At 39.5% G+C, this 27,532-nt stretch overlaps 1 protein-coding gene across 1 annotated transcript in view; it reads right to left on the bottom strand.

Annotated features, from left to right (window-relative positions):
• The window catches only part of ASZ1 (ankyrin repeat, SAM and basic leucine zipper domain containing 1), a gene marked incomplete at both ends in the record, with an annotated part of 31,428 nt that extends 4,424 nt beyond the window's left edge, over positions 1-27,004 (bottom strand). Inside the window, 10 exons of the mRNA XM_084205433.1 lie at positions 3,351-3,463; positions 8,340-8,396; positions 8,747-8,822; positions 11,713-11,825; positions 14,137-14,271; positions 14,507-14,618; positions 19,444-19,555; positions 22,464-22,586; positions 25,215-25,311; positions 26,900-27,004. Of these exons, the coding sequence (XP_084061559.1) occupies positions 3,351-3,463; positions 8,340-8,396; positions 8,747-8,822; positions 11,713-11,825; positions 14,137-14,271; positions 14,507-14,618; positions 19,444-19,555; positions 22,464-22,586; positions 25,215-25,311; positions 26,900-27,004 (1,043 nt within the window). The remainder of the gene's footprint in view (positions 1-3,350; positions 3,464-8,339; positions 8,397-8,746; positions 8,823-11,712; positions 11,826-14,136; positions 14,272-14,506; positions 14,619-19,443; positions 19,556-22,463; positions 22,587-25,214; positions 25,312-26,899) is intronic.
• Positions 27,005-27,532: the final 528 nt, after the last annotated feature.

Here is a 27,532-nt window from a genome sequence, read left to right as displayed (position 1 = left end):
GTTAGTTTTTCTATGACTTAATGACTGATTCTCCTTCTCACAGAATGACTTTGAACAAGTGGGAAGTAAAATCTTTATATAATAGCATGTAAACATAACCTAAGATTTTAGTCTAAAGGTCAGATGCCTAGAATACATGTCAGGCAATTTTCTAGAAAAATATGCAGTGCTTGCTATAACTGAAGTGCTGTCATATTTTGTGTACTTCAATTTTTAATTAATCAATTATTTCCTGGTTTTGAGAACTACATATGTTCCAAACCCACACTATACTAGGAATAAGATATGTCACTAGTGTGTGAGACTGCACCAGACACTGCATGGGTATTTCACTGTATTTGGCCACACAAAGTGAATGGATAATTTTTTTCTATTTCTCTACTTACTCCCTCTGTTCAGATTTTTAAGCTGCTCTGCTTGAATGTATGCACTAAACACTACTGTGGAATAATCTGAAAAAAAGCATACACTTTAACATAAAAATGCCTAAAGCTTAAACTGGGAAAAGCCCCCTTACAAAACTGTAGCTAATTTTTGCTTGCTGAAGCATTTCCAAAGGCATCCAACAGATCCCTGGTCTACCACCTCAGCTCAGCAGCAAAGCCCCTATTTTAATGCAAATGGCTCAGATGCTGTTAAAACATTTATGGTGTATCTGTATCATACTGGTTCATATCCTCCTGCATGCTGGAAGTTTAGTTCTTCAGTAGTGCAGCACATGTACACATTTTCAGGATTCTCTTCTGAAAAACACACAGTTGTTTTGATGGAGAATTACAGAACCATAGAATATCTGGGTTGGAAGGGACCTTACAGATGATTTAATTCCAATCCCTCTGCCATAGACAGGGACACCTTTCACTAGACCGGCTTGCTCAAAGTCCCATCCAAGCTGGCCTTCAACACTTCTAGGAATGGGACATCCACAGCTTTTCTGGGCAACGTATTCTAACACCTCACTACCTTCACAGCAGAGAATTTCTTTATTACATCTCATCTAAACCTGCCCTCCATCAGTCTGAAGCCATTCCTCTTGCCCTACCGCTACATGCCCTTGTAAAAAGTCTTTCTCCAGCTCTCTGGCAGACCCCTTTTAAGTCCTCTCTCCTCCAGGCTGAACACCCCCAAATCTCTCAGCCTGTCTTCATAGGACTGGTGCTCCAGCCCTCTTGTTCATCTTTGTGGCCCTCTCCTGAACTCCCTCCAGGCTGATGTCCTTCTTATGTTGGGGGTCTTAGAGCTGGTTGCAAGCCCAAGTGGAATATCATGAGAGCAAACAGACAGGGAGAATCCCTCTCAACCTGCTGGCCACTCCAGCTGCAAGTGCACAATTGTTGTGTCATGTAGAACTTCTTCCAGGAGCTGAATTTGATGATCCTGTGGGTCCCTGCCAGCTCATGATATTCTGTTTTTGTAATTCTTGTCAACCAACACTCCCAAGTCCATCTCCTCCAGGCTGCTCTCAATCCACTCTCTGTCCAGCCTGTAACTGTGCTTGGGATTGCCCTGACCCAGGACACTTATACTTGGCCTTGCTGAATTTCATGCACCCACCACTCAAGGATGTCAAGGTCTGCCCTAGGTGGTATCCCTTCCCTCCAACACAGCACACAGCTCTGTGTCACTGGTACACATACTGAGGGTGTACTCAATCCCAGTCTCCATGTTTCCAGCAGAGATATTAAACAGCACCAGTCCCAACAGCAACCCCTGAGGAGTGTCACTTGTTACTAGTCCTCATCTGGACATTGAGCCATTGTCCACAACTCTTGCCCAGTGTGATTATTCAGCCAATTCCTTATCTCTGAGCGGTATCTGAATGAAATCTCCTCACAGGCCAGAAGAAACATCAAAGTCCTCTATCAGGACATGAACTCTCTGCTCTTGCAGCCCACCTCAGCTGTTCAAGAGCTTCCTCAAATGCCTTGCACATCTCCCAAGTCCCAAGCTTGACAGCTTTGCATTGTGATGCAAAAATGTTCCTCAAGTGCCACAAAGTCTCTTTTTCATAAACACAGATAAAGATAAGATATCCACATATAATGGATAAAGATACCAGCAGAGCACCAGCACTGGGAGCAATCAGTGTTTGAATGATTGGTTGGTAGTGGAATACACACTGGACAGTTTCCATGGAACTGGGACTCTAAAGGCAACACAATGGCAAGATCACATGGTGAACTGACTGCTAATGTGCCAGAGCAATTCAGTTTCTCCCAAAGCACAGAGACATGTACAGACTGAATTGGAAGCCAAGCATATGCTTTGGGCCGATTAACAACATAACTAACAGGGACTTTAGCCTTACAGCATTCAAGTAGTACAGACAGCTCTCCCCAGTATTTTGGAGAGGGAAGGGATATCTGTGAGAGTACCAGCAAAGCTGTCACATCACTAGTTAAGAGGGAAACATACACACTTCAAAGAGGAACTGAACCTTTACTGTCTAATCCATTTTTAGTAGCAGTACTTCTGTAAGTCGGAGAACAAGAAAGAGGAAAGATGTGAGCATGGAATTTAAACTGAGGTCTAGGTGTGTCTTCCAGGAAAAAAAATTACTTACACATAAAGGATAAGAGATTTTAGAAATCTTAAATCCCTTGTACTTACTATATACTTCATTTTGTGCTGGATGTGGAGTGCTCTAGCAGGGCTTAGGGAACTTATTAAGTTTAACAAGGTTGCTAAGGAACACACCTCTCAGCTCGGGCCTGGCTTCTACGGTACTGCACAAGACTATACTAAAAGTATGAGAGGTGTTGCAGAGCTGATGCCTTAATACTGAAATGGGAAAAAATATCAAGTTGGAATGGGAGTCTGAAAGAGTAACACTTTCTGAAAAAAATTCTTCTCATAAACCTACTGATATATATATAATCTATTATAAGGAAAATAGCATCTAAACTTGCTTAACTGTAAGATAAAAAAAGAGATATTTCAGAAGCCAGTTAAGCTTCCAATGGAAGAGAAAAACAATGAAAAAATCTGGAATCTAAAAAGAAGTAGCATTTATGATTTAAGATACACATGTAAAAGATTATTTTATGAGTTGAAAATTAAGGGCCTATGCAGAACTTACATGCATCTCTCCCTCCCACCTTTTTTTTTATTGCATCTTAAAATCAGACAGATTTGACTGGAAGACTAACACAGCCTACCTTGTCTAAGCTTCCAACTTTGTGCAAAATACACCCACCACCAACTCTCATAATCTACTAACTTGCATAATCTCATGAATGCTATGCATTAAGGTAAGGTGACACAATTTTACCTTTGAGCCACAGAAAATAACAGGGTCACCTTAAACGGTAAACATTTCATTTCCATTTCCTTAGATATACTGTTAATACCTCAATTCCAGCTTCATAATTTCAGAGACGTCTTCAAATTTTTTTTCTTCCACTTGCAGATCATTAATAGCATCTAGGAGTTTCTGTTGATCTCCAGGATTTGTAATGCCAATCTAAATTTAAAGAGTAATTCTAAATATTATTTAATTTTAAACTTACTAGACATAACAGTACAGTAACACATTTCACTAGCTTCTAAATAATAAGATTTAAAAAAAATTCTTTTTAAGTTATTGCAACCAGCTACAATGTATGTCAGTGACAAAGGAAAAAATAAAACCACAGAAAATATTCAATTATGCAGAACAAAATGACAAGAGATGAGGAACTGCTGAACTGAAATGGCACAGGATACTCAGAAAATCTGCGTAGGGTTTATTAAAAAAAATAATAGTTTGCCTAAGTACCCCTGTCTTGTTAGGATGTTAGGCTTTCCACTTCAGAATGATCTGAGTCATCTCTGATAGCATGATAACGAATCATCATGATTGTGATACAGCATTAAATCAGAAAGAAAGGGTGGAAATTATCAAATCAGCATCAAATGGAGTATTTTAGAGGAAGACATCTTTTTAAGGGAAGGAAAACAGAAAATATACATACTATGTAACAGATTTTCCAAGTGATGCCTGGAGCAGAAAACACTGGCAGCTGCGCTATCCATCAAGCATCTCAGATTAAATTTTAAGTCGTATTTAAATCCTAGACTAGGAGTTTTCTTGCAGAACACTTAGTGAAAAAGAATAGTTCAGTTTTTAAAAATAAATGCTTCTGTGCCACATTCAGTATTTCCCTTGCTCATCTGACAGGCTGCTGTGCAAAATAGGACTTCTGGTGTTAAGAGCCCTAACATGCTCCCCCACACAAGTGAAAAACCTCTTGACTTTGCTCCTAAGGCACCAGTCAGTACCTGACTCAACAGGAGTAGACCACTCCTGCATTTGAGACTGCAAGGATCTCCGAGTCTCCAAACCTAGACTATATGGGACGCTCACTGATATTCTGTGGACTTGAAGTTACCTTCTGCACCCTCAGAAATCTGGAAGATCTTAGTGTTTGCAGTCTCCCAGATTTCTGTCGGAAAGAATTTTGAATGAACAGCTGATAACCCACATTAGACTGACATTCTAGGGAAGAGACTGTGCCTAGGGCAAGACTTGCTTTTTTCCGAGACCCAATGTTATGACACTCATTGTTCATTGTGACTGCATAAAACTGTCCTCCAGGTTCTCCACCAATCAGAGCTAAAAAATAATTAAAGGTACACTTGTGAGCCCATAAGTATATCAAAACCATGTTAAGTTTATAGACAAGTAAGTTCTTCAGTAATGAAAAATCCCAACAAGATTAATTGGGAATTTAACTACAGGTGTCAAGAACTTTTGAACTTTTTAATAGGTGTCCATGGGTCCCTGAATGAATTATACTGAAGTCTTTTTAGCAAATATCACTAGCAGCCTTAAGATAGAAAGATCTGAGTTTTGTTTGAATAATCTGCTCCACTTGTGTTGAGCTGTAAGACTGCTCAATTCATTAGATTTCAGGTTTGCCTTGTGGAGCCCTATCTGGTATGAACTAATATTTTCTTAAAGCTTACAAAGCATTACAGCAGTCATTTTGTCATGAATAAGTAAGCAGATTTCTACAACAGCAGTTACTTTTGAGGAATTAAAACTATCTTGCTTGAAGTAGGAACTACTGTGAAGACTGCCTTTGCTTTTGACTCCACTTTCTCATTCCTGAAACCAGCAAATCAGGATGCAGCTTTCTGACCAGCATATCAGGAAGATGCACTATGTTCCCCTGGAAATAAAACACCATTTTGTTCTTCTGCAAATGGATCACTGAGCACTACCACATCTTGAAAATATTTTTCAAGAAGTAAAGAAAGTAATAAATGTCACCATAGATAAAGTCTTCTACCATCACACTGATTCTGCATTTAGTGGTAAAAGGTGCAGAACTTTGAGATGGAAGGTTGACAGATCAATCCAAACTACTTCCCAATTTCTAGATCATCTCTGCAAGAACATGAAGTCACCCAGAACCTGACTTTTCATGCAATAATGAATGCATGGAACAACCACAGTGCAATAAGCCCTTCTTGATGGATAAGTGAATTTTTAAGTTGATGTTGGTTCACTTGTGTTCTGCAGTCCAAATTATGCAAGTATTATTGAGAAATGACCACGTTTAAGAATGTGCAAGTGCTGTACAATGATTTGCTTATATCTGTAAAACAGACTATATGCACTCTCAATTTTAGCCAAATCAACTCTAGGAACATCTATTTGATTCTTTGTTCAAATATATACATGGCAGCCCTTCAAAATCCAAGCCCCAAGTTGACTCCAGCATGAATGTGACAAGAGATGAATAAGATGGCCTCAACCCATGAAAGATGATATACTGCACAGATAAAACCAGTGAAGCTATGTATAAACTCTTACAACAATGCCACTTTGCCCAAGTAACCACTAATTTTAAAAATATGACACGTTTCTGTCAAATATTAAATGCTTTTTTCAGGGAGAGGGGGCAGAGGAATGAGTCCTGGAACTGTGATATAGAAGCACATAGACCAGATAATTAATTATCCAATTATGTAAAGTTCTGGATTATATTCTGAATTTTGATGTATCAACTTTTCATTACACAGCCTCAAATCCAAAACAAGATGCCAATTTCTCTTATTCTAAATTAAATGAAATCTAAGAAAGAAACCGTTTTAGTCCTAAATGCATCCAGAAGCTAAATTACTTCTGTTCCTATCTTATCAGAAAAATGCTTAAAACAAAATAAAAAAATGTGCCATAAGTAGTGCAGAGAAATACCTCCAAATGTTGAAAAGACATGTCGCAGTATATTGAACACATTTTTTCCAGAATTGAACAGTTTATAAGCTTAAGGAATGCAAGGATTTCAGCTTGAAAGACTCATTGTTTAGGCTCTGTTGTAGAATACAGATAAAGGTATTTACAGAGAAAATATCTTCCTATATTGTTTGATGGAGGAAAGCTTATCATGTTAATGACAGCATTTCTCCCCAGTTCTCTGGATACAAAGCAGCTTGGTTCAGAGGCATCCATCAAAGGTCATCATTAATCTTTGTAGTAATAAGATCCAGGCTCTTTAAAACAGCTGGCTGTTAGTTGAAAGTCTGCCATCACAGTAAAAACTTTCAACTCTGAAGCTGCACGGAAACAGATTAGATTTCTTCTATCAGCAGCGTGGGGAGAATCCGTTAGCAGAGCTCTAAAACAAGACTGCATAAAGAATTTTGGATAACTTATGAAGAGCTAATAGGCCAGAAGTGTTATGCTATTTTTTAACTTCTCAACTGAAGACTCACTAATTAATTTATGTGCATGCACAAAGCATGACTTATTTTTCAGGAACTGTTTCCTGCTGTTGCAAAGTTAACAGACAAAACAATTAAATTCTTACAGATATTATCTTCCTGTGTAGAAGCAGCTGATCCCTGTAGTTACTTCAGTTTGTTAAAAGCTTTTTTGCTTTTATAATAGCGAGCCTCGAACAATTTAGAACAATGACACAGAAGCTTTGATTTTGAGTGAAATTCCACCTCTTTGGAGAGGGAACCATAAAGCTTAGCCATCCACTGAAGTCCACAATTCTCTCCTCTTTCCCCAGTGTTCCCTGGACAAAAACAAGCAGTAACTACAATACCAAAGCAAGTGATCAGTATGATCATACACTCAGACAGATTTACAGTTTAATGCAATCATACCCAACACAGCAGCTCACACAGTAATGAGAGGAAATCCACAAGAATCTCCTTAAAGGACAAAACAGGGGCTTTAGAGCTCTAAAAATTCTAGGACATCAGGATGTTGTCCAATGATCCTGAGGCTTCAGAAAAGCAGTAACATCAAAACACACTGACATGTCTTACAATATTTTGCTCTTGATGAACTCTTGAAAGTCTCTTCATTGACAAAGCTCCCTATATGAACATCCCCTGAGAATACAGAATTACTTGCAAGTTCTGTCAGAAAAATTAACTACTCAGTTACAAGACAAAACATCAAGCAAATCAATCCTAGTTGACATCCACTCTAAAGGAATACAATGTTGGATCCAGCTGCCAGAACACACACCTCCCTGGTACCAGGATTAGGAGAAAAAAACCTGACACTAAGGACACGGCTAGCTCCAGTACAGGGAGCAGCTTGAAGAAGCTGTTTTTATGAAGTGTCTTTGGAATCCCAGATCAGAGATTCCAAAATTCCCCAGTACAGAGTGCTCAGAAGAATCCTGCAGCCTGAAGTACTTACATTGTTCCAATGAGGCTCCTATAATTGCATTTTATTACAGCATCCTCCAGTAAGCACAGAAGGTCCTTTCACTTCCCACAGGAAAAATTCCAGCAAGAATAAAGAAAACCAACCACCACATATCAGCTGAGAACTGAAGCCTTGTAATAATGCATCATTTAGTCAGAAGACCAACCTTTGCAAACAGCAAAAGACCAACCTTCCAAGCTGCAGTAAACTGTAAGAAACCAAATCTTCTCTTTCCTCCCTTTTTTGGGGGTGGAAAAGATTTTACAAACCTGTTTGGGATACAAGATTCTACAATTTCAGCAATTGTAATGTAAGAGAGCTCTTCCTTCTCCACCAAAAATTACCACCTCACAAAGGAGGACCACATCTAAAGTAGTTGTTTAGTATTATCTACTGCTTATCCTAGCACTGACTTCCCTCCAGAGAAATCACAATTAAAAACTAAAAATGGTAACAACTAACATTTAAACTAGAACTATTTTCTGCTTATCCCTGATCACTTACTGATCTGTGAGATTACATACTTCAGAAAAAGCCTGTCTATATTCACATTAAAATTCAAGAAGTTGCAGAAGATGTTGAAAGAATTCTTGCAAAGTTAGACATTTATAATGAGAAGACATTAAAAACACTTTAAGAAAAAGAGGACAAAATTAAATTATATTCTAAGTTGCAAACTGACCTGTATTAAGTCATCTTTTTGCATGGTCAGAAGTTGTCTTAAAGCTATATCTTGTTCCTGCATAAAACAAAGGGGTTTCTGCCATGAAAAAGAATTTCAGAATAAAACAGTTTCAAACTTGATTTTCTTCCCCATTTTACTTCAGTTTTCAGGAACAAAACCAGCTACTAAACATCATTATTGAAGCAATGAAAGATCTGTCTAGTTTAGAAACATCAAATGTTGCGACAAATGCATGTAATCAAGAAAACCAATTTAGCCCACTGCAGTGGACTAAGTTAAAAAAAAAATCTGTTTAAGGCATTTATCTGAATATATTAATGGTAATATAACTTTTTTTTTAATGCAGTAGGTTCATTTTACTTTCATTCATTACTTCACAGGTAGAAAATATACCACAAAATTACCTGCAATAATTCTCTAATGTGTTCTAGACCAAGACCATGTAAAAACACTTCCATGTCATGAAAAGTTGAATAGGAACTGTAAATATAATTAATGAGATTGAAGTTAGAAACAGTGGAAATTATAAAAAAAAAAAATACATCCATAACAAAATATTACAGAAAAGCTCCCCAGACACAGCACTTGCGAGGAACCTGGAGTTGCACACACCTGCTGATGACAGAAGTACCTTACAAACATACACATACAACTTAATCTATCAAAAATTTTTAGATGTCTTTTCTGTCTAATAAGTTGAATTGAGACCAAAGGGGGATGACTTTCATACATAAAGGTAATTTTAAGTAACAAAACATTCCAAATGAACCCTAAAGTTGGGTCACAAAAGCCTGAAAAATGTGGAAGTGGGGTTAAGGAAGACAACTATGTACATAATATTCATATTAACTGGACTCAGTCCACAACTGGTACCTTTCCCATTCCAGTTAAGCCAAAAGAGGTTCTCAAGAAAACAGGACTGCGTGTAATTAAAAATAGTGGAAATTACTCCATCAAGAAACTTGTCAGAAGACTACTGTTCAGAAGGTAGACTGAGGAAGTAGTTAACCCTGAACTATAAGTTCAGAGTTTAACATTTATAAACAAATATAAAATATCAAATTTGATACCCTACTCTACCAAGGGATATAAAAATATAACAGGAAAAATAACTAAACAGCTTTGAACAATCAGATGAACTGTAATGTAAAGAATTAAACGGAAGAGCAAATCTTACAAAATCCTGAAAGGAGTACTGTATTGGCTACAACAAATCTTTTGCCAAAATCCTGAGTTATGACATACTTTGCTCTGTCTTGGTGCAGGCCCTGAAAGGAAGGTCTGCCTCTTCTTCCCCTCAAAGACTGAAGGAGCATCTTCAGTGCCATCACATGGCACATGCAGGGCAGCTGGGGAATTGGGCCCAGCCAGCATGGGTTTAGGAGAGATGAGTGCTGCTAGACCAACATTACCTCCTTTTTAGACAAGGTGACCCACCTAGCAGATGAGAGAAAGGTTGTGGGTGTTGTCTATCTGGACTTCAGTAAAGCTTCCAATACTGTCTTCATGAGCATTCTCCTGGAGAAAGCTGGCAGCCCACTGGGTTAAAAATTGGCTGCATGCCCAGGCCCAGAGAGTGGTGGCCAATGGAGTTACATCCATTGGTGGCCAGTCACTGTTGGTATTTCCCAGGGCTCTGTGTTGGGGCCAGTCCTGTTTAATAGTTTACCAATGATCAGGATGAGGGGATCGGGGGTACCCTGAGTGAGTTCACACATGACACCAAGCAGGGTGAGAATGTTGGGAGGGTTACAAGGCTCTGCAGAGGGATCTGGACAGGTTGGAGCAATGGGCAAAGACCAAATGTATCAGGTTCAAAAAGGCAAAGTGTTGCGTGCTGCCCTTTGGCCATAACAACCCCATGCATGCTGCAGGCTGGGGGAACAATGTCTGGAAGGCAGCCCAGCAGAAAAGGACCTTGGGGTGCTCACTGACAGCTGAATATAAGCCAACATGTGCCCAGGTGTCCAAGAAGGCTAATAACATCCTGGCTTGGATCAGAAATTGTGTGGCCAGCATGACTAGGGAAGAGATTGTCCTCTTCCACCCAGCACTGGTGAGCCACACCTCAAGTTCTGGGTCCAGTTCTTGGCCCCTGACTACAACAAAGAAATTGAGGGGCTGGGCTGAAGTGTGTCCAGAGAAGGGCAATGGAGGTGGTGAAGGGTCTAGAAAGTGTGTTGTATGAGGAGTGGCTGAGGGAGCTGGGGTTCTTTAGCATGGGGAAAAGGAAGCTCAGGGGAGACCTCATCACTCTAAAAATACCTGAAAGGACGCTGAAGCCAGGTGGGGGTGTTGGCCTGTTCTCCCAGGCAACTAGCAACAAAACAAGAGCTGACACAAGGGAGGTTCAGGCAGGACATCAGAAGGAATTTCTTCACTGAAAGGGTGGTCAAGCATTGGAACACGCTGCCCAGGGAAGTGGTTGAGTCACCATCCCTGGAAGAGTTCAAGAAATGACTGGGCATGGTGCTTAGTATTAAGGTTTAGTTGACATGGTAGTGTTTGGTCAAGAGTCAGCCTCTATGGAGGTGTTTTCCAACCTAATTAATTCTAGGATTCTAAAAACAGAATCTGATGAGGCTTTACCTGAAGTACTCTGTCTGAGACTACCTCACTGTGAACTGCTACCCTGTGAGCTGCTCTACAAAACTAGAGTATTCCAAATTCAGCAGGACTGGCTGAGCAGGGGCAATCTGACCAATCAGAACAGACTATGGGCACTACAGGCTGTATTTTTAAGACCACACAGCTCAAGCTGGAGGACACAAGCAGATGGTTTTTTGAGGACTTCTTAGCCAAGTTCTTGTACAAAATCATATCAGAAATCTCTGAAGTTGCTGAAGCAGGTGCTGATTTCAGGGCACCTTCAAGCCTCAGGGTCAGGGGCACACTCTGCCAAAACTTCCAGAGTTTAACTAGCGTTCAAACTTAATTTTGACTCTCCAACTGATTAAAGAAAAAATAGAAGGGCATAGGTCTTGGTGGCAATGAAGCTGAACACAGGCATTCAGTGAAAGCATCAAAAATGTGACATCAAAGGAAGATAAGCACAGAACAAGAAGTATGCAACAGGGGAGCATACAAATTTAACAGAGCTGAAATGAACTGAAGTGACATTGGACCATGGCTCTCCTACACTTTACACTAAATGAGAGGGAAGAAAAATCTAGAACGTGTTCTTTGTTTATACTGCCAAGGAACTTTGCAATCTTAAAAAATTGATAGTACATTAATATACTTACGTTGGAGTCTTGGCAGCACTCCAAACAAGACACATTATGTATCAGAACAACTTTATCATTGATATGGACAAATACAATATTTTAGGGATGCTTATAAGTGAAAATTACACTACAAGTGTATTTACCCAACACTGTGGTCAGAGACAGCTGTCAGAAATTTGCAGATAGCCTCTTGCTCAGCCGTTTTATAGTATCTCCCTTGCAAGTGATTTGCAGCCAACGAGAGCAAACTAAATATCTGGAACAGTCAAAATGAATTAATTATTATTAAAACTCAAAATGTATTAAAAAATACATGGGAGTAAGATTAAATCAATTACTACTTACAGGGAACATGGAAAAACTGCCACTTCTCTAAAGCATACATCTATAATGAGAAGTTAAGACTAAACTAAGAGTTTACCAAGAGCGTTTCTGAATTAACCAAATTCCAGCACACCAATGAACACTGAGCACAGTGGTATCTATCACATGGTCTAAAAAAATCATCTGCCACTACAGAAAAAGCCAAACACCGACATAGTATTTTTTGCTGCTTGTAGACAAGAATTCTATGCAATAAGTTCTCTAAAGAACAAAAGACACATGACTCTTTTAAACATCTCCACTTCCAGTGCATATATTAACATAAGATTCACCAATCCACAATCTAAGTTAACTATATCTGACACACAGGGGTTCTTTTAACTGATTAAAGAAGAAGCCTTCTGGTAGGCATCACTACGCAGTGGTGATGGATTGCAGACATTGAACTGCCTCTGTGTGGGTTTTGAGATAGTTACAACAAAATTCAGCAAAAGAAGTAGACCCTCAGTAAAGCTAAAAGAATGGTGAAATCACTTGCCTAGAATTTAAAACTGGACTGGCCAGTTTTATACACATATACAAGTATGTGGTTTGAACCTGGCTGGAAAAGAAGTCCCCACTAAGGCTAGCAGGATGGAGGAGAATGAGACGGGTAAAATTGAGAAAACTTTTCATGGGCTGAGATAATACAATTTGATACGTGAAGGGGAACAAAAAAACAAACCCAAAGGCTAAGTGATGCAAAAGCAGGCACTGCCCACCTCCCACCACCAGACCTATGCTCAGCCACTCTCCAATTTTATTGCTGAGCATGATGTTATAGGGCATGTGTCAGCTGGAGTGCGCAGCCCAGGGCGGCTCCCCCTCCAAACCTCTTGCTCGCTCTCAGCCTACTTGCAAGAGACGGAGAGCAGAGTGAGAAATAAAGATAGCCTTGATTCTGCACAAACACGGCTCAGCAACAGCTAGAACACTGGTATGTTATCAACCCTGTTTTGGTCACAATCCTAAAACAGAGCACCATACAGGCTGTTTAGAAGAAAAATAATTCCCAGTCAAATCCAGAATAGTACAAAAGAAAAATATTTTCCCTCCCAGAAACAGTTTCTGCAGACATCGTCAGTATGACAGCCCCGTGGGTTGTCAACAGCCTGAAGGCAGACTCTGAAGCTGGAAGAAGCTCATGACCATTAAATAGCCCAATACCATCTGCAAGACTTTGCACCAATTGTGTGAAAGTTAGCACTTCAGGTCAAGAGGCAAGAGCCATCTCTCAAGTGTGACAAGCCTGTATTCCTCCATGTCAGAGAAAGTCATGTTATAAGATTACATGGCTGCAACCTGTTGAACAAGTTGTTTATCAAAGGCAGAAGGCACTTGTAACCCTTCTTAGTAACCTGAGCTAGCAGATCACTGAGCCTCAGACACAGATCTTGCTAGCTTCCACTGACAGCTCTGTGCATAGTTATCATTTTTGCTCCCGCCTAGCCCTTGAGTCTGGCAGGGGAAAAAAAAAAAGAGGTAAGAAGCTGTAAATTACAATTCATAAGAATGAATTATACATCTTTGAAGAGCCTGTGTAAAAAGCCACATCACTGGCAAGAGCAACTCAAAATACACAGGAATATGGGCTGACTGATCCACCATGTATCATCTGATAACAGCAGTAAACATTTATTTTAGGAGAATACATGTTATCTTCAGTAGCTCTCTATATTGGTAATTAGCAGCTGCTCTTTTCATGATCTGACGGCAAATTTACATTATTTCACACCTTACTCCAGAAAATGGACATTGAAAATGACCACTACCAACTACTCTTTTTTTTGGCTTTATCCTTTTCACTTCAAAACTCAATGAGAAGCTATACACTACAAATCAGTTTGTTATCTGCATTCTCTCACATACTTTGGCATATAGGTTAAAACACACTTTCTACTTCTCGTATCAACACTGCAAACATGAATAATCCCTTGTTTTGTATTCTACATCTAAAGTTAATGATTCTGAAAGAATAAAGAAAAAAGGTTTCCAAAACACTACAATATAGCCTTTACAGCACCACGAAAAGCCATGATACAGCAGAAAACAGTCTGTTATAAACATAAATGTAACAGCACTAGAATTCAACTACCTGCTATTATGTAGTTATTAAAATAATATTTCTACAGAAAATTATATGATTAATGAAAACACTTTTGACACAGAACACAGAATTTGCATTTCTAAGAGAAATTAAATACCTCTAAATGTTTGTTGATTTTTGCTAGGTCTGCTGCTGTTTTTTCATCCTTGGTCTGTAGATTTTTGTCAGCTCCTAGCTCAAGCAACTTCAAAATTACACTTTTATGTCCATGCTGTGCTGCCCATATTAATGCCTGAAAAGAACAACTTTGTTTTATCAGTCTTACAAATGAAGCAAAACCCAACATTTTCAATCAATAAAATACAGCCCAATATGGAAACAAAGACAATTAATGCAAGAGGATCTCAAAGCAGTGCTAAAGGAGAAAATTCCGAAAAATATTTCTCAGAAAGCTGTACTTTGAAACAAGCTAGTGGGTACACACTTTTTAAATTTTTATCATTAAATACAACACACAAATCACTTACTGTATATCCATTTTCATCTTGGGCATTTATGTGTGATCCATGAGCAACAAGAAAAGCAACAACCCGAGGATAGCCTTTTCTAGCTGCGTACATCAGTGCAGTCATTTGTTTCCTGAAAGAAAAGGTGCCAGGTGAAATCAAATATGTCAAAATGGAAAAAAAAAAAAAGTTGGCACACTTCTATTTTTATTTAAAAAAATATTTTTAAAATACACTGCCTAAGTGATGTGCTCTACATGCAGAACAATTTCAATCCAAAGTTTGGAAAAAATGTGCAGTTTCATAGAGGGCAAGATGTAAATTACAACTGAATACTTAAGAGAAAGATTATTAAAAACAACAACTATGTTCATACATGCAAAACCCTCTCTAGTAGAATTAGTGTAAGCAACGTATCTGTATCTTTAAGACCCTGCAGCAAGGGACCTTGTGTGTGTGTCAGTGTGTGTGTGGAGGTTGCTTTTATGCCAGAGTTTTTCAAAGCTCTACAGCAAGGTTTCCTTGGGTGTCTTCCCAGTGTGGTATTTGCATCGCTGCCTGCTTGATCTTTGCTCAGGTAATGGCCATTCTGTTTGGTTGTTTTCCCCTTTGGCTCAGAGAAGCTGCAGGAGCAATATTTGAGCCACCTTGAGGGTGAATTCTGCAGCTGCCTGTCTGAAAAACCAAGTGGGCACCATCCTGGCAGAAGTGGAGCAGAGCCACCCTGCCCCAGCCCAAGACGCTGTTGACTGCATGGAGCTGGGGAGAGGATGCACTGAGTGGCTCCAGCCCAGCTGTTTCACCTGTTGCGCCCACTCTGCAGTGCCTTGCTGTGGGGAAGCTCTTTGTCTGCTGCTGGAACAATTCTGTGAGGCTCCTGCCTTCCAGGGTCTCTCTTTTGCTGCGGGGTATGAGGTTTAGCAGTTATTTACTTTTTTCCCCCATGCCTTTCAGCACTCTGTTTGTTAATAAACCACTGTTTTTTCTCTTTCATCTATTATTATTTATTTCTTATTGGTGGGAAGGGATTTTTGGAATACTGAAATGAGAGGACTCATTTCAAAGTGTTCTCCTCTGAAGTATCTCAAACCAAGACATGATCTTATACTTCTATATATGCTTACAAGATGAAGCCATTATGAAATATTGCTCAAAAGCTTCTGTCTGCAAAGTATCTTTCCAGATGCCTGACACATTTTTTGGTGGAACAAAACAGCAGAATTAAGGGGAAAAAAGGCAGTATTGGAGGAAAAAGATTGTAGAGTTTCTGGTTGCTACTAAGTAATAAGATTTAAGGTAAAATATTTTACTACTGTTTTTTAATTAAAATCTATTGCATTTTAAAAAGCAATAGTTTTAATGAAAATTATGTATTGCTTGTAATGTATAGCTCCATGTCGAAAACCTGCTTTCTAAAGATTATTCTATTTTCCTAGGATGTACCTGATGGGAGGACTGCTCTTCCCAATACTGGGTTTCTTAATAATAAGTCCATCAGCCACTAGAGGGATCCCCAAATTCATATGTCTTAAAACAACTGCCTTAAAATTTCTGCCTCCTTCCAGAGAATACTGCTAGAACAAAGGCTTTGCACATCTTTCTTTGGTTTTGATCATTCATACAAGGATAATGTTTTGTATTACGCAAACGGAGTTAAAATTGTACTGAATGAAACCCAGTAATGTTACAAATTTGAAACAACCTTATGCTAGGGGAAAAAATCACCAACAGACAGGCAAAATGAAAGGTAACCAGACCTTCAAGACATACAGTCAACAACTTAAAGTAACTTGGTAATGAAGCAAAAAGACTTGCATCAGTCTAGAACAGAAAATAAGATTTTCTATTTCTTTCTATTTTCTATTTCTTATTTTCTAGAACTAGTCTCTAACTTAGTTCATCAACACTACAAAAGCAGAAGTTCTGACTGTATGTGAGGAGACATTTCACCATGGAGCACAGCCAGTCAGTGGAAGTGGCTGCTCAGAGGAATTTTTTACTCTCCAATCTCATTGACCAGAGGGCAACCTAGCCCAATTTTACAGCAGACGTAGCTTCAAAGAAGTTGGACTAGAAACCTCCTGAAATCCCTTCTGACATGAATTACCCTATGGAGATTACTATAAAAATAGAGATAGATTATAATCTCCATCTTCAACTTAATAACTGATACCCAGATATCTCACTATCTCTACAGGACTCTATATAGAGCTGTCTATACAGGAAACATCTTCAGAAGCTTTTGGAGCCAGTTTCCCCACTCAAGTGCTACACATTAAGCCTGGAATGAAGAAATTAATTAATTAATTAGTGTGTTCACAGCAACAGAACATACTCTATTTGCCCATTTTCTGGCTTAGTGGGATTTAATGATGAAGTGGGAAATCCTATATAACCTGTAATATTGGAAGAACATACTTTAGTATAACTTTAGGAAAGCACTGCAGGTTAAAAGGGGTTTTTAAAAACACTACCTAAAGATTTCAAGGCCTTACAAAGGGATAAAGTATATCATTTACATTTTGGAGCAAGAGGAAGGCGAATGTCATAAGGTAAGTAAAACAAATTTCTCAAGGTAGCAATCACTTAAATGAAGCATTCAGGCTATTCAGAGCAGGTCTTACAATGCCTTCTCTCACCTAGCCATTACTCTACTTGTTTGACTTTCAAAACCCTTTACCCCTTATGCTTTGATACACTACATTCTCATCAACAAAACTGTTTTTACAGCCACCAGTATCCAGTTCCCAATTTTGATTTTACAAAAATATCCGAAGTTATGCTACTAAATACTTTCTGCTCAGAACAATATCCCCCTGCAAAGAAACAATCTACCTATACATTCCTAAACTCACCTCCTTTCCTCCTTTCTTTGCATTTCAAAAAATCACACATCTTTCCTACTAGTCCTTTCCTACTCCACACACACTTCATAAATTAGACCCACTCCCTCCAAGTTTCTGTATATCACCTCCAGATGACATGAAATAAAAGAGCCTACTGGTTGCCCTGAGGGAGCAAAAGAGAAAGGATAAACATTAAACCCTGCTTACATGAATTTTAACTACTCTGCTTTGCATTCACACACCTTCCAGCGGCTGATGGACAAAAGGGAAGCTTCCTAGAATCATTCTGGTTCTTACATGCTAAGAAAACCATGAGACTAATGAGAAACCTTAGTTCTTCACCTGCTGTAAGCTGATCACACAGGAAGTACTTTCACTATAACCTCAATTCACTGACAGTTCTTGATCACTCCCACAGAACATCCTGCTTGCTCTAATGAAACAGGTGGAATGGGACAGCAGTGCCACAGAGAGGGGCTGTTTGATCCCTTATCATCACATAAGGCAGTTTATTGTATTTTGTTCTCATTTCTGAACACAGAGCAAGAAGTCCATGAGAAGCAGCAGCTGTTGGCTGAGCAGACCCAATAATGGAGTGACATGCACATATGTCAAATACTGGAAAAGCATAAAGGCAGCTCAAAGCTTTGAGATTACAAGGTCTGGATTTTTCAAGTATCTGCTTTATTTAGCAAAAATATGACATTTCTGATTGTCACTTTTCATTTTATCTTTTAATTTGAGAAAGACTACTACTGCAAAAGTGAAAAAGCCACAACCATATCTGCTGTATGCATGAATAGGTCATGTTAGCACAAGGTCTAAGGACAAAAAAAGGCAGCAAACAAATATTTGTATATAAAGATCAACCATGCAAAACACACCCTAAGTTTATAAATAAAATTTAAAAATTAGAATTCCTACCTCTTCTGTTAGCTTTCACACTCTCTTCCCCCAAAGTTTAGCCAAAGGCCTGTCCAAATGCAAACCTGCAGCTCTGCACTCTTGCTTCCATTTCCAACACCCAAGACAAAGTCAATAATGCAAAGCCTTCCCCTACTTTTTAAGGCAGGATGTTTATTCTAACACCCAGGTATCTGACAACAACAATATATAATTATTTCAGAGTATGTAGCTTTCTCTTCTCTCATGAAGAATTTCTAGTCTCTCTGATAAAAGAATGGCATTTAAATTTGGTACCAGCCATCAGTTGCACTTCAGCAGAACTCTGTTTCCTCCTTTTCTATCAGTACTGTACTCATAGTGAGGGTTCAGGGCCTTGAATAATTGAATTCTACTAAGAAAAATCAAAGGCCTTCAATTCTATTGTTTCTAGAGAGCTACTCAGTCAGTATATCCCAGGTAATGCGATGAAAGAGGTGTAGTACAAAAAAATGCTGTTAGATGAAAAACTAGTTGACCTAAGCAGTATTTTTTTAGCAGAGGCTAGACAGTGCGTCCTGGGGTCAGTCCAGAATTTACTTCTTTTTGATGTAAAATGAAACATTTCATCAGACTGTAAAACTACAGACATCTCACAATGCACTGCATCAAACTGCTGAGACACAAAAGTGTCATTGAAGAAGGACACTATCACTTGTTTCTAAAAGGAGCTTAACCTCTTTAATCCAAATTATTCCATATTGCAGTGGAATAAATGTATTTTATTTACAGAATTTTGTTTTCCACAGGAAGCACTCTGTGAAAAGAATATAGCCAGATATCCACAAAAAAGTTCCTAAGTAGGGTATGAACTTAAATAAAGAATGAATTGATTTGACTTCCATCCCTCTGCAGAAGAAGCAACATGATTAAGGAAAGGCAGAGGACATATTTCTTGACCTTATACTTCAGTCAAGTGAATAATTAGGATTAATTTTTATTTTTTTCAGCTGAAGAATATACTTAAAATCTGATAAAGCTGATCACAGTCTTATTTACTCAGATTAACATCTGTACTAACAGGTATGAGTTCCTGGGTACTAATATTTTCTTATACACAAAGTATGTACACTTCATGTCAACCACCACCAACAGCTATGTCTATAAACACATCTCTGTATCATAATATTAAATTCTGTACTGTATTCACAGCTGTGAGGTTTTCAATACCTGCAAGCAAGGTTAGGGTCAGCATTCCTTGACAAAAGCAGTTCAACAGTGTTCAAGATGTTCTCCTCTGAAGCTTGTGCAGTACATGCTGCCATCAACACGGTGTATTTATCTGTTTGGAAATTTGCAGTTAGGGAATTACATATGTAAAGGTAAATACCCTGCTAATCCAGAAGCTCCTTTAAAAGTCTTTATATTTGCTAGAGTTGCTACTGAGATTTTGATACTCTACGATGTTTGGAAAAGGCTAACAATTTTGTTTTCCTGTCTGTGAAAACCACTAGAATGATCAGGTAAGAAAAAGGCACCTGAGGAGATACTCAGAAACATGAGAGTGAATCACAATAGTAAAGCATCTATTCCTACTGAAATTTAAATTGCTTGAAAGCACCCCAAAGCTACAATAGGAGCTTAACTATAGATGCTTATTTCTTAAAACACATTCCACACCAGTAGAGTCACTCCCTGTTCCTCCCCTCCAGTAAATGGAAGTAACAGCTGCAATGGGTAGAAAAAGGTACATGAAATGCATTATGAACACACAGTGACACCAATTTTGGGGAGAACAGAGGCCCATACAAAAGACACTGGAAGCAAAAGGGCTTCATGATAGGTTTTAAGAAGGAAGAATTAGATTTATTAACTTACTATGGTCCAACAGTGGCAGAAGTATTAGAAGTATTAAAATCCACATCCATATAGATGTGGATTTAAATAGCACCTACACAGTCCATAGGAATACCAGCATATTTACTTCTCCAGCTCTGAAATCAGCTGAGTGTTACATACCACCCTGGCTCACAAATCAAAACTGTACCACTGCTGTTTGCACGCAGAACACAGGAGACCTCCTTTCCCATGATTACCATGTTTCCATCTGGGAAACATAACATCTTAGTTAGCTGGCCCCAGTGTCATTTAGAAGACTGCCATTTGAGTAACTGCCCATTTTGTTTATTGCACAAACTTGTTCACAAGTTCCAACATGCCTTCATCCATTTAAGAAGTGTAATATTAGCCACATATCCTATCAAGTGTTACAACATATTTTCTAATGTTCTTTTAGAAATTTTAAGACCTGCATAATTAACATCTTCATTCTTCAGTGAGGTCAGATTTCATTATATTTAGACATTAAAAGTTTGTCATGTATGTTATCCCCACTGTTCTTATCACCTCTTGTCCTCCACTTCTACTACTCAGTTCTACATTTAAATTCACTTGGTTTTTTAATATACCATCGTTTAATTTTCAACTGCCTCATGAAGAAATTACTTTATATGCTGACAAATTTTTATTCAAAATGTTTAACCTGATTATCAACTACAACAAGAATGGAAAGATGGCAGGACTTTAAATAAAGCACTGTTAGTCTGGGAATGGTATTTGGGAGGGACCTGCAGTTGTATTTGTGTTCATTATCTCAGGCAGTGAAAAATGGAAAATTAATTTCAGTCAGCCTACCTATTGCTCATAAATGTGAGTAAGAGTCGAAAGGAAAGAAACACCTTGGAATTCTTAGAGTTCTCTTTTACAGAGAATAACTGCTAAAAGACTGCAAAAATATAAGTTTATGTTCAGACTAGATGAAAACTCCAGTAATTCTGCTGAAATTGTTCCTCAAGGATGCAACATTTTGAACCCATCACATAGTGAATGACATTAGTTCTTGTGGACTACCAAAAAGGGTAAAATTAAGTAACTAGTTAGAGAATGACTGAAGCGTGACTCGAGGTGATTAACAGTATAGCTGTTTATTAGGATTACAGGCATTAAAGGGTTATTTTTATAGGATCACTTGTATGATTGCCTGCTGACATGAAAAATAGCAGGAGGGCTGGTGAGATTCAGTACCCCTTAGGATAGCACAGCTTTACTGAACATACATGACCTGACCCAAATCAATGACTTACAAGACTGCTCCTGGCTAAACAGTACTTTGCTGCCCATATGCCCAGGTTACAGTTTCCCTACACAGTCTAACAGGGAAACAAGCCAAGAAATAGGATCCTAGTGAGGTGCCACTTTGGGCAAAGATAGTTGAACACACACATGAAAAAATGCCATGCATTTGGCTACCTGGTCAGCCTAAACTACTGCCCATAGCAGTTTCTGCCCCATTTATAGCTTTCCATAGCCATAAAAAAGGAATGGGTACAAGCTGTAGGCAGACACATAGAAGTTCTCTGAAAATGGCTACAAGGACAGTGATTAGAAGAAGGCACTATTGCTTTTGGTGTAGGCAATCTACTCTGAACTCATACTCTGATCAACTGCTAAGAGGTTAGAGAAAATTTTCAGAACCAGATTTGTACCATCTGCATTTCACTCTACTACCACTGCAACTACTGTCAAGTTACTGGAAAATATGATTACTGCTCTTGCATACTTGGCAGTACTGTGGGATAAATATTCCAGTGCAAGGGAAGAGATTGAAAATAACCCCAATTTAAGTAGAAAAGGAGTTATTATTATGCCAATAAAATTGACAGAAGAACTGATGCTACTTAGAAGCTACACTGAACTCTTGCAGAAAAAGGTGATCTAGCAACACACTGAAGAACAGTTTTCTTAACAGAAATAGTTTTAGAGAGGCCCACATTAGTTTCCCATGAACTGGAGAGCAAGTCATGTTATTTGAGATGTTATCTGGTTTCTGCACAAACATAGTTCATAACAGGATCAAATACAGTAAGTTTTACCTGTACAACTTTATCCTACAACTTTTGAACAAGTACTTCCAAACACTTTTTTAAAAAGTACCTGGGATTTGGAGCTGTGGGAGAAAGTGGAATTGAGAGAGAAAGTGCAAGAAAAAGCAGCAACTGATTCCAGATCAATTCCAAGAACACAATTTTAACTTTAAAACTATTACTTTTCCTTCAAAGCCATGAAAGGTCGAGTGGGTCTCAGTTCTGCTGTGAACTTTTGTTTTCCCTACACATATAAACAAGGAATAAGGATAAGAACAATGTCTGGTACTGAGCATTACCAGCCAGTATTTTTCATTCCCATCTTACCTATTTCAAAACATGCATTAGCACCTCTGTCCAGAAGAAGACGTACCACTGCAAAGTTAGCCACACTGGCTGCACACATCAGGGGAGTCCACCCAAACTGAAAGCTAGTCTCAATGCTGATACCTGTCACAATTGAAGAAATTACAATCATCAAACTGCATTACTACAAATATGCTTTTTATAAAACTTACTCTCAATATATATCATTACAAAGGTTACACTTTGTTTGCATTTAGCACAAGAGAGAGAAATCTCTTATGGCATTTTCTTTTTTATACTACACCTTTATTTAGAACACCAGAAAACAACTTTTAAAACTGACATCAATGTAGCCCAGTTCTCAACCCAAGGAGTCAAGTACCACAGAAAAACTACAGTAAAAACCTCAAAAATTTAGCTGCAAAAATAATTTCATATAAGCACACAGAATCTGTTTTCTCTACCTCTCTGCAACAGCCTTCTTCAATCAAAATGAAAAAATTTGACTCTTGCCAAGCCAGGAAGACTGCTGTGGAAGCAAACTGCTTGTCAGACAATTAGGATCGCAACATTTAGGATTTCCTGCTATACAACTCCTTTTATTCTGTGTCCTGCAAGACAGCTGCAGGGTCTGTCCCCACACAACCTTAAAGCTGAGTCCTATTAGAGCTGCTGATGTCTCCCTCTGCTGGGCCAGCTATGGTGGTCACCTGATTCAGGGTTCAATGTCCTGAACTAGCTGAAAAATTATTCTCACACACTGGGCACACTCCCATTCCTGTTGTTTACTACTACTTATAATTCCCTGAACTGGCTCACAAAATATGAGATGAGCTCCAGCACTCATTCAAAGATATAAGCGGAACAAACTGCTGAAGGAAAACGGAGGATTTAACTGTAGTTATATCTTTGATCAGCCTAAACTGTCATGAGTCGTAACTTCTAATTCCATTTTAGGAAATGGAACACATGGTGTTAAGCATTTTACTTCTAAAGCAAACCAAAACGTCCAAATCATCTTTGAAGGCGCTACTTGCTTGCATTACTTTTTGTGACACGTACTTCAGAAACCTTTTCCTGAGTTGCCATTTACCAGTGGTAAGGAAAAACATAGTGCTCATCCATCTCCTAAAGAAGCTCAGTAAAACTGCTTCAACATCAAAAATACTAAGGCAACATCTAACCAAGCCAGAAAACAACACAGTCTCACTCTACCTGAAGGAACAGCCCCAACTCTTGCTAGGAAATCCACTTCCAACAAAAACCTTGAGTTTGGCTGACTGCTGGTAGTGAGCCTCCTATAAGTAAGCTCTTCTATACTAAAGGTATTGCTGGTAGCAAAGATTTAAACTGAGCACAGATCCCCAGACGGATAATGCCACCTTTCTTCAGGAAGACCTCCATAATAGGCACTGTGTTCTACTGCTTTGCAGAACAGTACTGGATGGGTCAGAATATACTGCTGGTCCCATTTTAAGGGAATTACACATTCTTTTATAATAGTGCCTTGTTTCAGGAGGCAAGAAACTAGACTACATGAATTCTCAGCCTAAATCTCTGTTCTTACAGAAACCTATTATCATCTTCCAATAGCACAAACATGTCCACTGTGTAGCAGGCATCAGCACAGAAAGTGAACTATTGCTGTTTCACTGCAATACAACAATTTTAAATGGATGGTGTAGCAAAACAAATAAGCAAGCTGAGGTGCACACATCACTAGAACTCTAGTCATAAATAAGAATATATTTTCTAAAAGCAAGACAGATGTATTTCATGCCTGTACTGCACTTCTTGTGTTTCAGTCCGTGCAGTAATTTTGCTTAATTTAAAAAGAAAACCATTCCCCCATTGTGGTGAGAAACAGTTGGCATCTAAAAGGGCAAATAATGTCATTGTTTCAAAACTCAGAAAAGACCATTGCTAACCAAGAAACTACTTTCTTCCCTAAGACAAATTTTTCTCAGAGAACAAGCTCTTGGTTACTATATTCTCCTTGCTTGCTGAAGCAGAACTTCCTGACAATTATCACTAGGCAGGTCAACTCAGCTATGCAGTTTCTGATTGCCCTGGATGCTTGAATAAGTGATCCAATCTTCCTAACACTGATTAACAAACACATTAAAGACAAATACTGAGTAACAGAACACAGAAAAAGGCTTTCAGTGTTAAAACAGACTACTTTTTAGTGACAAATGCCACAAAAAGTCTGTTAGACATTTCAGAATCACAAAATCTTTGTTCAGCTCATGTTGCCAGGACAGCAGTTATACATAGGGCACATACCAGACACTTACCAGTGCTGAGAAGGAAAGGAAAAAAAAAAGAAAGAGGAAAAGGAATTTCCAAATTGGGGAAACATGAAAATAAAAAGCCTAGCCTCCCCTTCTTACCCCATGCTGTACAACTTTCAACACCAATGACCACCCACTGAATTTTTCCCCTCAATTTAAACCTCTAATTCAGTGCTTCTAATTGCTATTTGCATGTTAAAGATGCATCTGAAAACAAAGAAACATGTTTCAAACACAGTTTTCTTAATTTTTCAGGTCTCCTGACTGACACAAGGAACATATATTAGAAGGAATGTGCTGGAATACCAAATCTGAGTCACTGAAAAAGTAATATAATCTTTCAAAATAATGTGCTGAATGCATGTAGGAACATGTGAATGCTTCCAGTAAAGGATATGAAGTCTTTTTTTAAATGAGAATTGAAATTTTTGCTGAGTTCAATATAAAATATTCAACTTTGTAACTGACTTTTCCTCACCTGAGTTTAAGAGTTCTTCAATTAACGCCACATCACCACGAAACAGAGCTTTCTTTAATGCCTCATTCTTGTCTGCCTGCAACATTTGATCCAACTGCTAGATAAACAAAGAAAAATTAAGTCAAAATCTGGAGACTGTTTCAAGGCAATAACAATATAGCTTGGTTTCAGCATAAAAGCACTGATAATCTCTGAAAGGACACAGCACAGAAGAAGAGGGAGAAAAGCATCATGTAACTTTTGTTCTTTCCATAGACCTGGGTCTACTATAAAGCCTAGGCTTTAAAATCAAATTTTCTAAGAGGTCCCATTCTCTGAAAATGGAAATATCGTCTTTCTCAACAGACCTTCTATCCTCCCATGCTGCTCTCAGTGTTACTTACCATAATTTGATTTCAATTAAGATTCTTTTTCATCTTATGACACTAGAAAAAAATTGCAATGCATTTATGTACCTTTTTATTTTGGTACATTTCACATATTGTGAAGTACAAAATTAAAAAATACAACTAACAGATATGAAACTTTGAGCTTGAGTCAAGGGACCTCAGTGACTGTCTGGCCTAACAGCACAAGCCCAGTGCTGTGAAGGGTTACAGCTCCTCAGTCACCCTAAATCTGTGGTGACAGAAGGATTTGTAATGCTGCATCATTAAAGTTCTGGCTGAAAAAAGCACTGACCAAAAGACTAGTTTATGCATCAGACAGCTGCCTAATTTGTTTTCAAAAGCATCATAGATTTATGACACCAATGTCCCAAAGCTGCGGATGCAGCTGAAGATTGCTGCTGGAGCTATATCAAGTGTACAAAACATTTCCATACACTGGCAAGCAGAGGAGGGATTATTCACTAGTTTCCTTAGAGACAGAAGTAGGTATGAAATGAAACTGTCTTTTATCATAAGTTTTAAAATCCCAATTTATAACTTAGAAATATACAAATTTTACAGCACATTGTAGCCCATCTTTCCAATAACTTTTGTAAAGACTAACAAAAGTGTCTAGGGAACCATAGGTGAGAAACAGTCAACAGAACAATTTAGCCCTTTTTTTATTTTACTCAGGCAACAATTTTCAAACAACACACATCTTTGTATAGGAACATTTATCTAAAGGTCAAGGCCTTTTAAACACTGGCTATAACCTTTAGCCTAAGACCTCAAGAATTCAGTTATACTTCCATTTTTCAATTCTGGTCATGAGACAAACGTATGCTTAAAAACCCTCACAGATGGTGAGGGTTTCTCTCCTCAACCTCACACTGATGGATACTTCACACCTGTTAGATGCAATAAAACTACTGAAATCTTCAAATTAGCCAGAAACAGTCTTAAGAAATTTAAGATATAAAACAGCTGTACAGGCTACCGGTAACTTTCAAATTTACTCTCATACTGAAATACCATGAGTACTAGGGTCTGCTACTTAAGCAGAGAAAGAGTTTTCAAATAAACATTAAGGGTTTTGGTAATAAGATAAACCCCAAAAGTCCAGGTTTCATTGACTGGATTGAGGGTGCACTACCATTACTTTGGCAGGAAACAGCCTGAGAGGAAGCACCAGCCGCACCCCCCCTGCGACCCACAGCGCCCCGCTCCCCTCACGGTTCCAAGCTGAGGCCGCCCCCGACCCGAGACCGCCCGGCCGGGGCTGGCGGGCCCAGGCACAGGGAGGCTCAGCCCCACCTGCGGCTCCTGCCGCACGACGCCAATGTCCCAGTCGCCGTCATCGCTGTCGCTGCCCTCATCGCCGCCCGCCACGACACGGAACGAGCACATCACGGCGGCCATATCGGCCCTTCCCGCGCGCGCGTCGCCTCAGCACAGGCGGGGCACGTGGCCGAGCCGGCCGCTTTTCCGCGCTCCGCCCCCGGCCCCGCCCCGTGGGCGGAGCCGGGCCCGGGTAAAGGGACGGGAGAGAGCCGAGCCGAGCCGAGCCGAGCCGAGCCGAGCCGAGCCGAGCCGAGCCGAGCCGAGCCGAGCCGAGCCGAGCCGAGCCGAGCCGAGCCGAGCCGAGCCGAGCCGAGCCGAGCCGAGCCGAGCCGAGCCGAGCCGAGCCGAGCCGAGCCGAGCCGAGCCGAGCCCAGCCCAGCCCAGCCCAGCCCAGCCCAGCCGAGCCCAGCCGAGCCCAGCCGAGCCCAGCCGAGCCCAGCCCAGCCCAGCCCAGCCCAGCCCAGCCCAGCCGAGCCCAGCCCAGCCCAGCCGAGCCCAGCCCAGCCCAGCCCAGCCCAGCCCTCCAGGTACAAGGAATCAGTGACAGTGGTGCGCTTAGCACGTGGGCTGTGATATGGCTCACTCGTGGCTCCGCTGCTTTGTGGG

The sequence above is a fragment of the Fringilla coelebs genome, assembly GCF_963513975.1.
Source record: "Fringilla coelebs genome assembly, chromosome: 5".
Lineage (NCBI taxonomy): Eukaryota > Metazoa > Chordata > Aves > Passeriformes > Fringillidae > Fringilla > Fringilla coelebs.
Note: the sequence above shows the minus strand (reverse complement) of the source record. Positions and strands in the feature narration are given on the sequence as shown.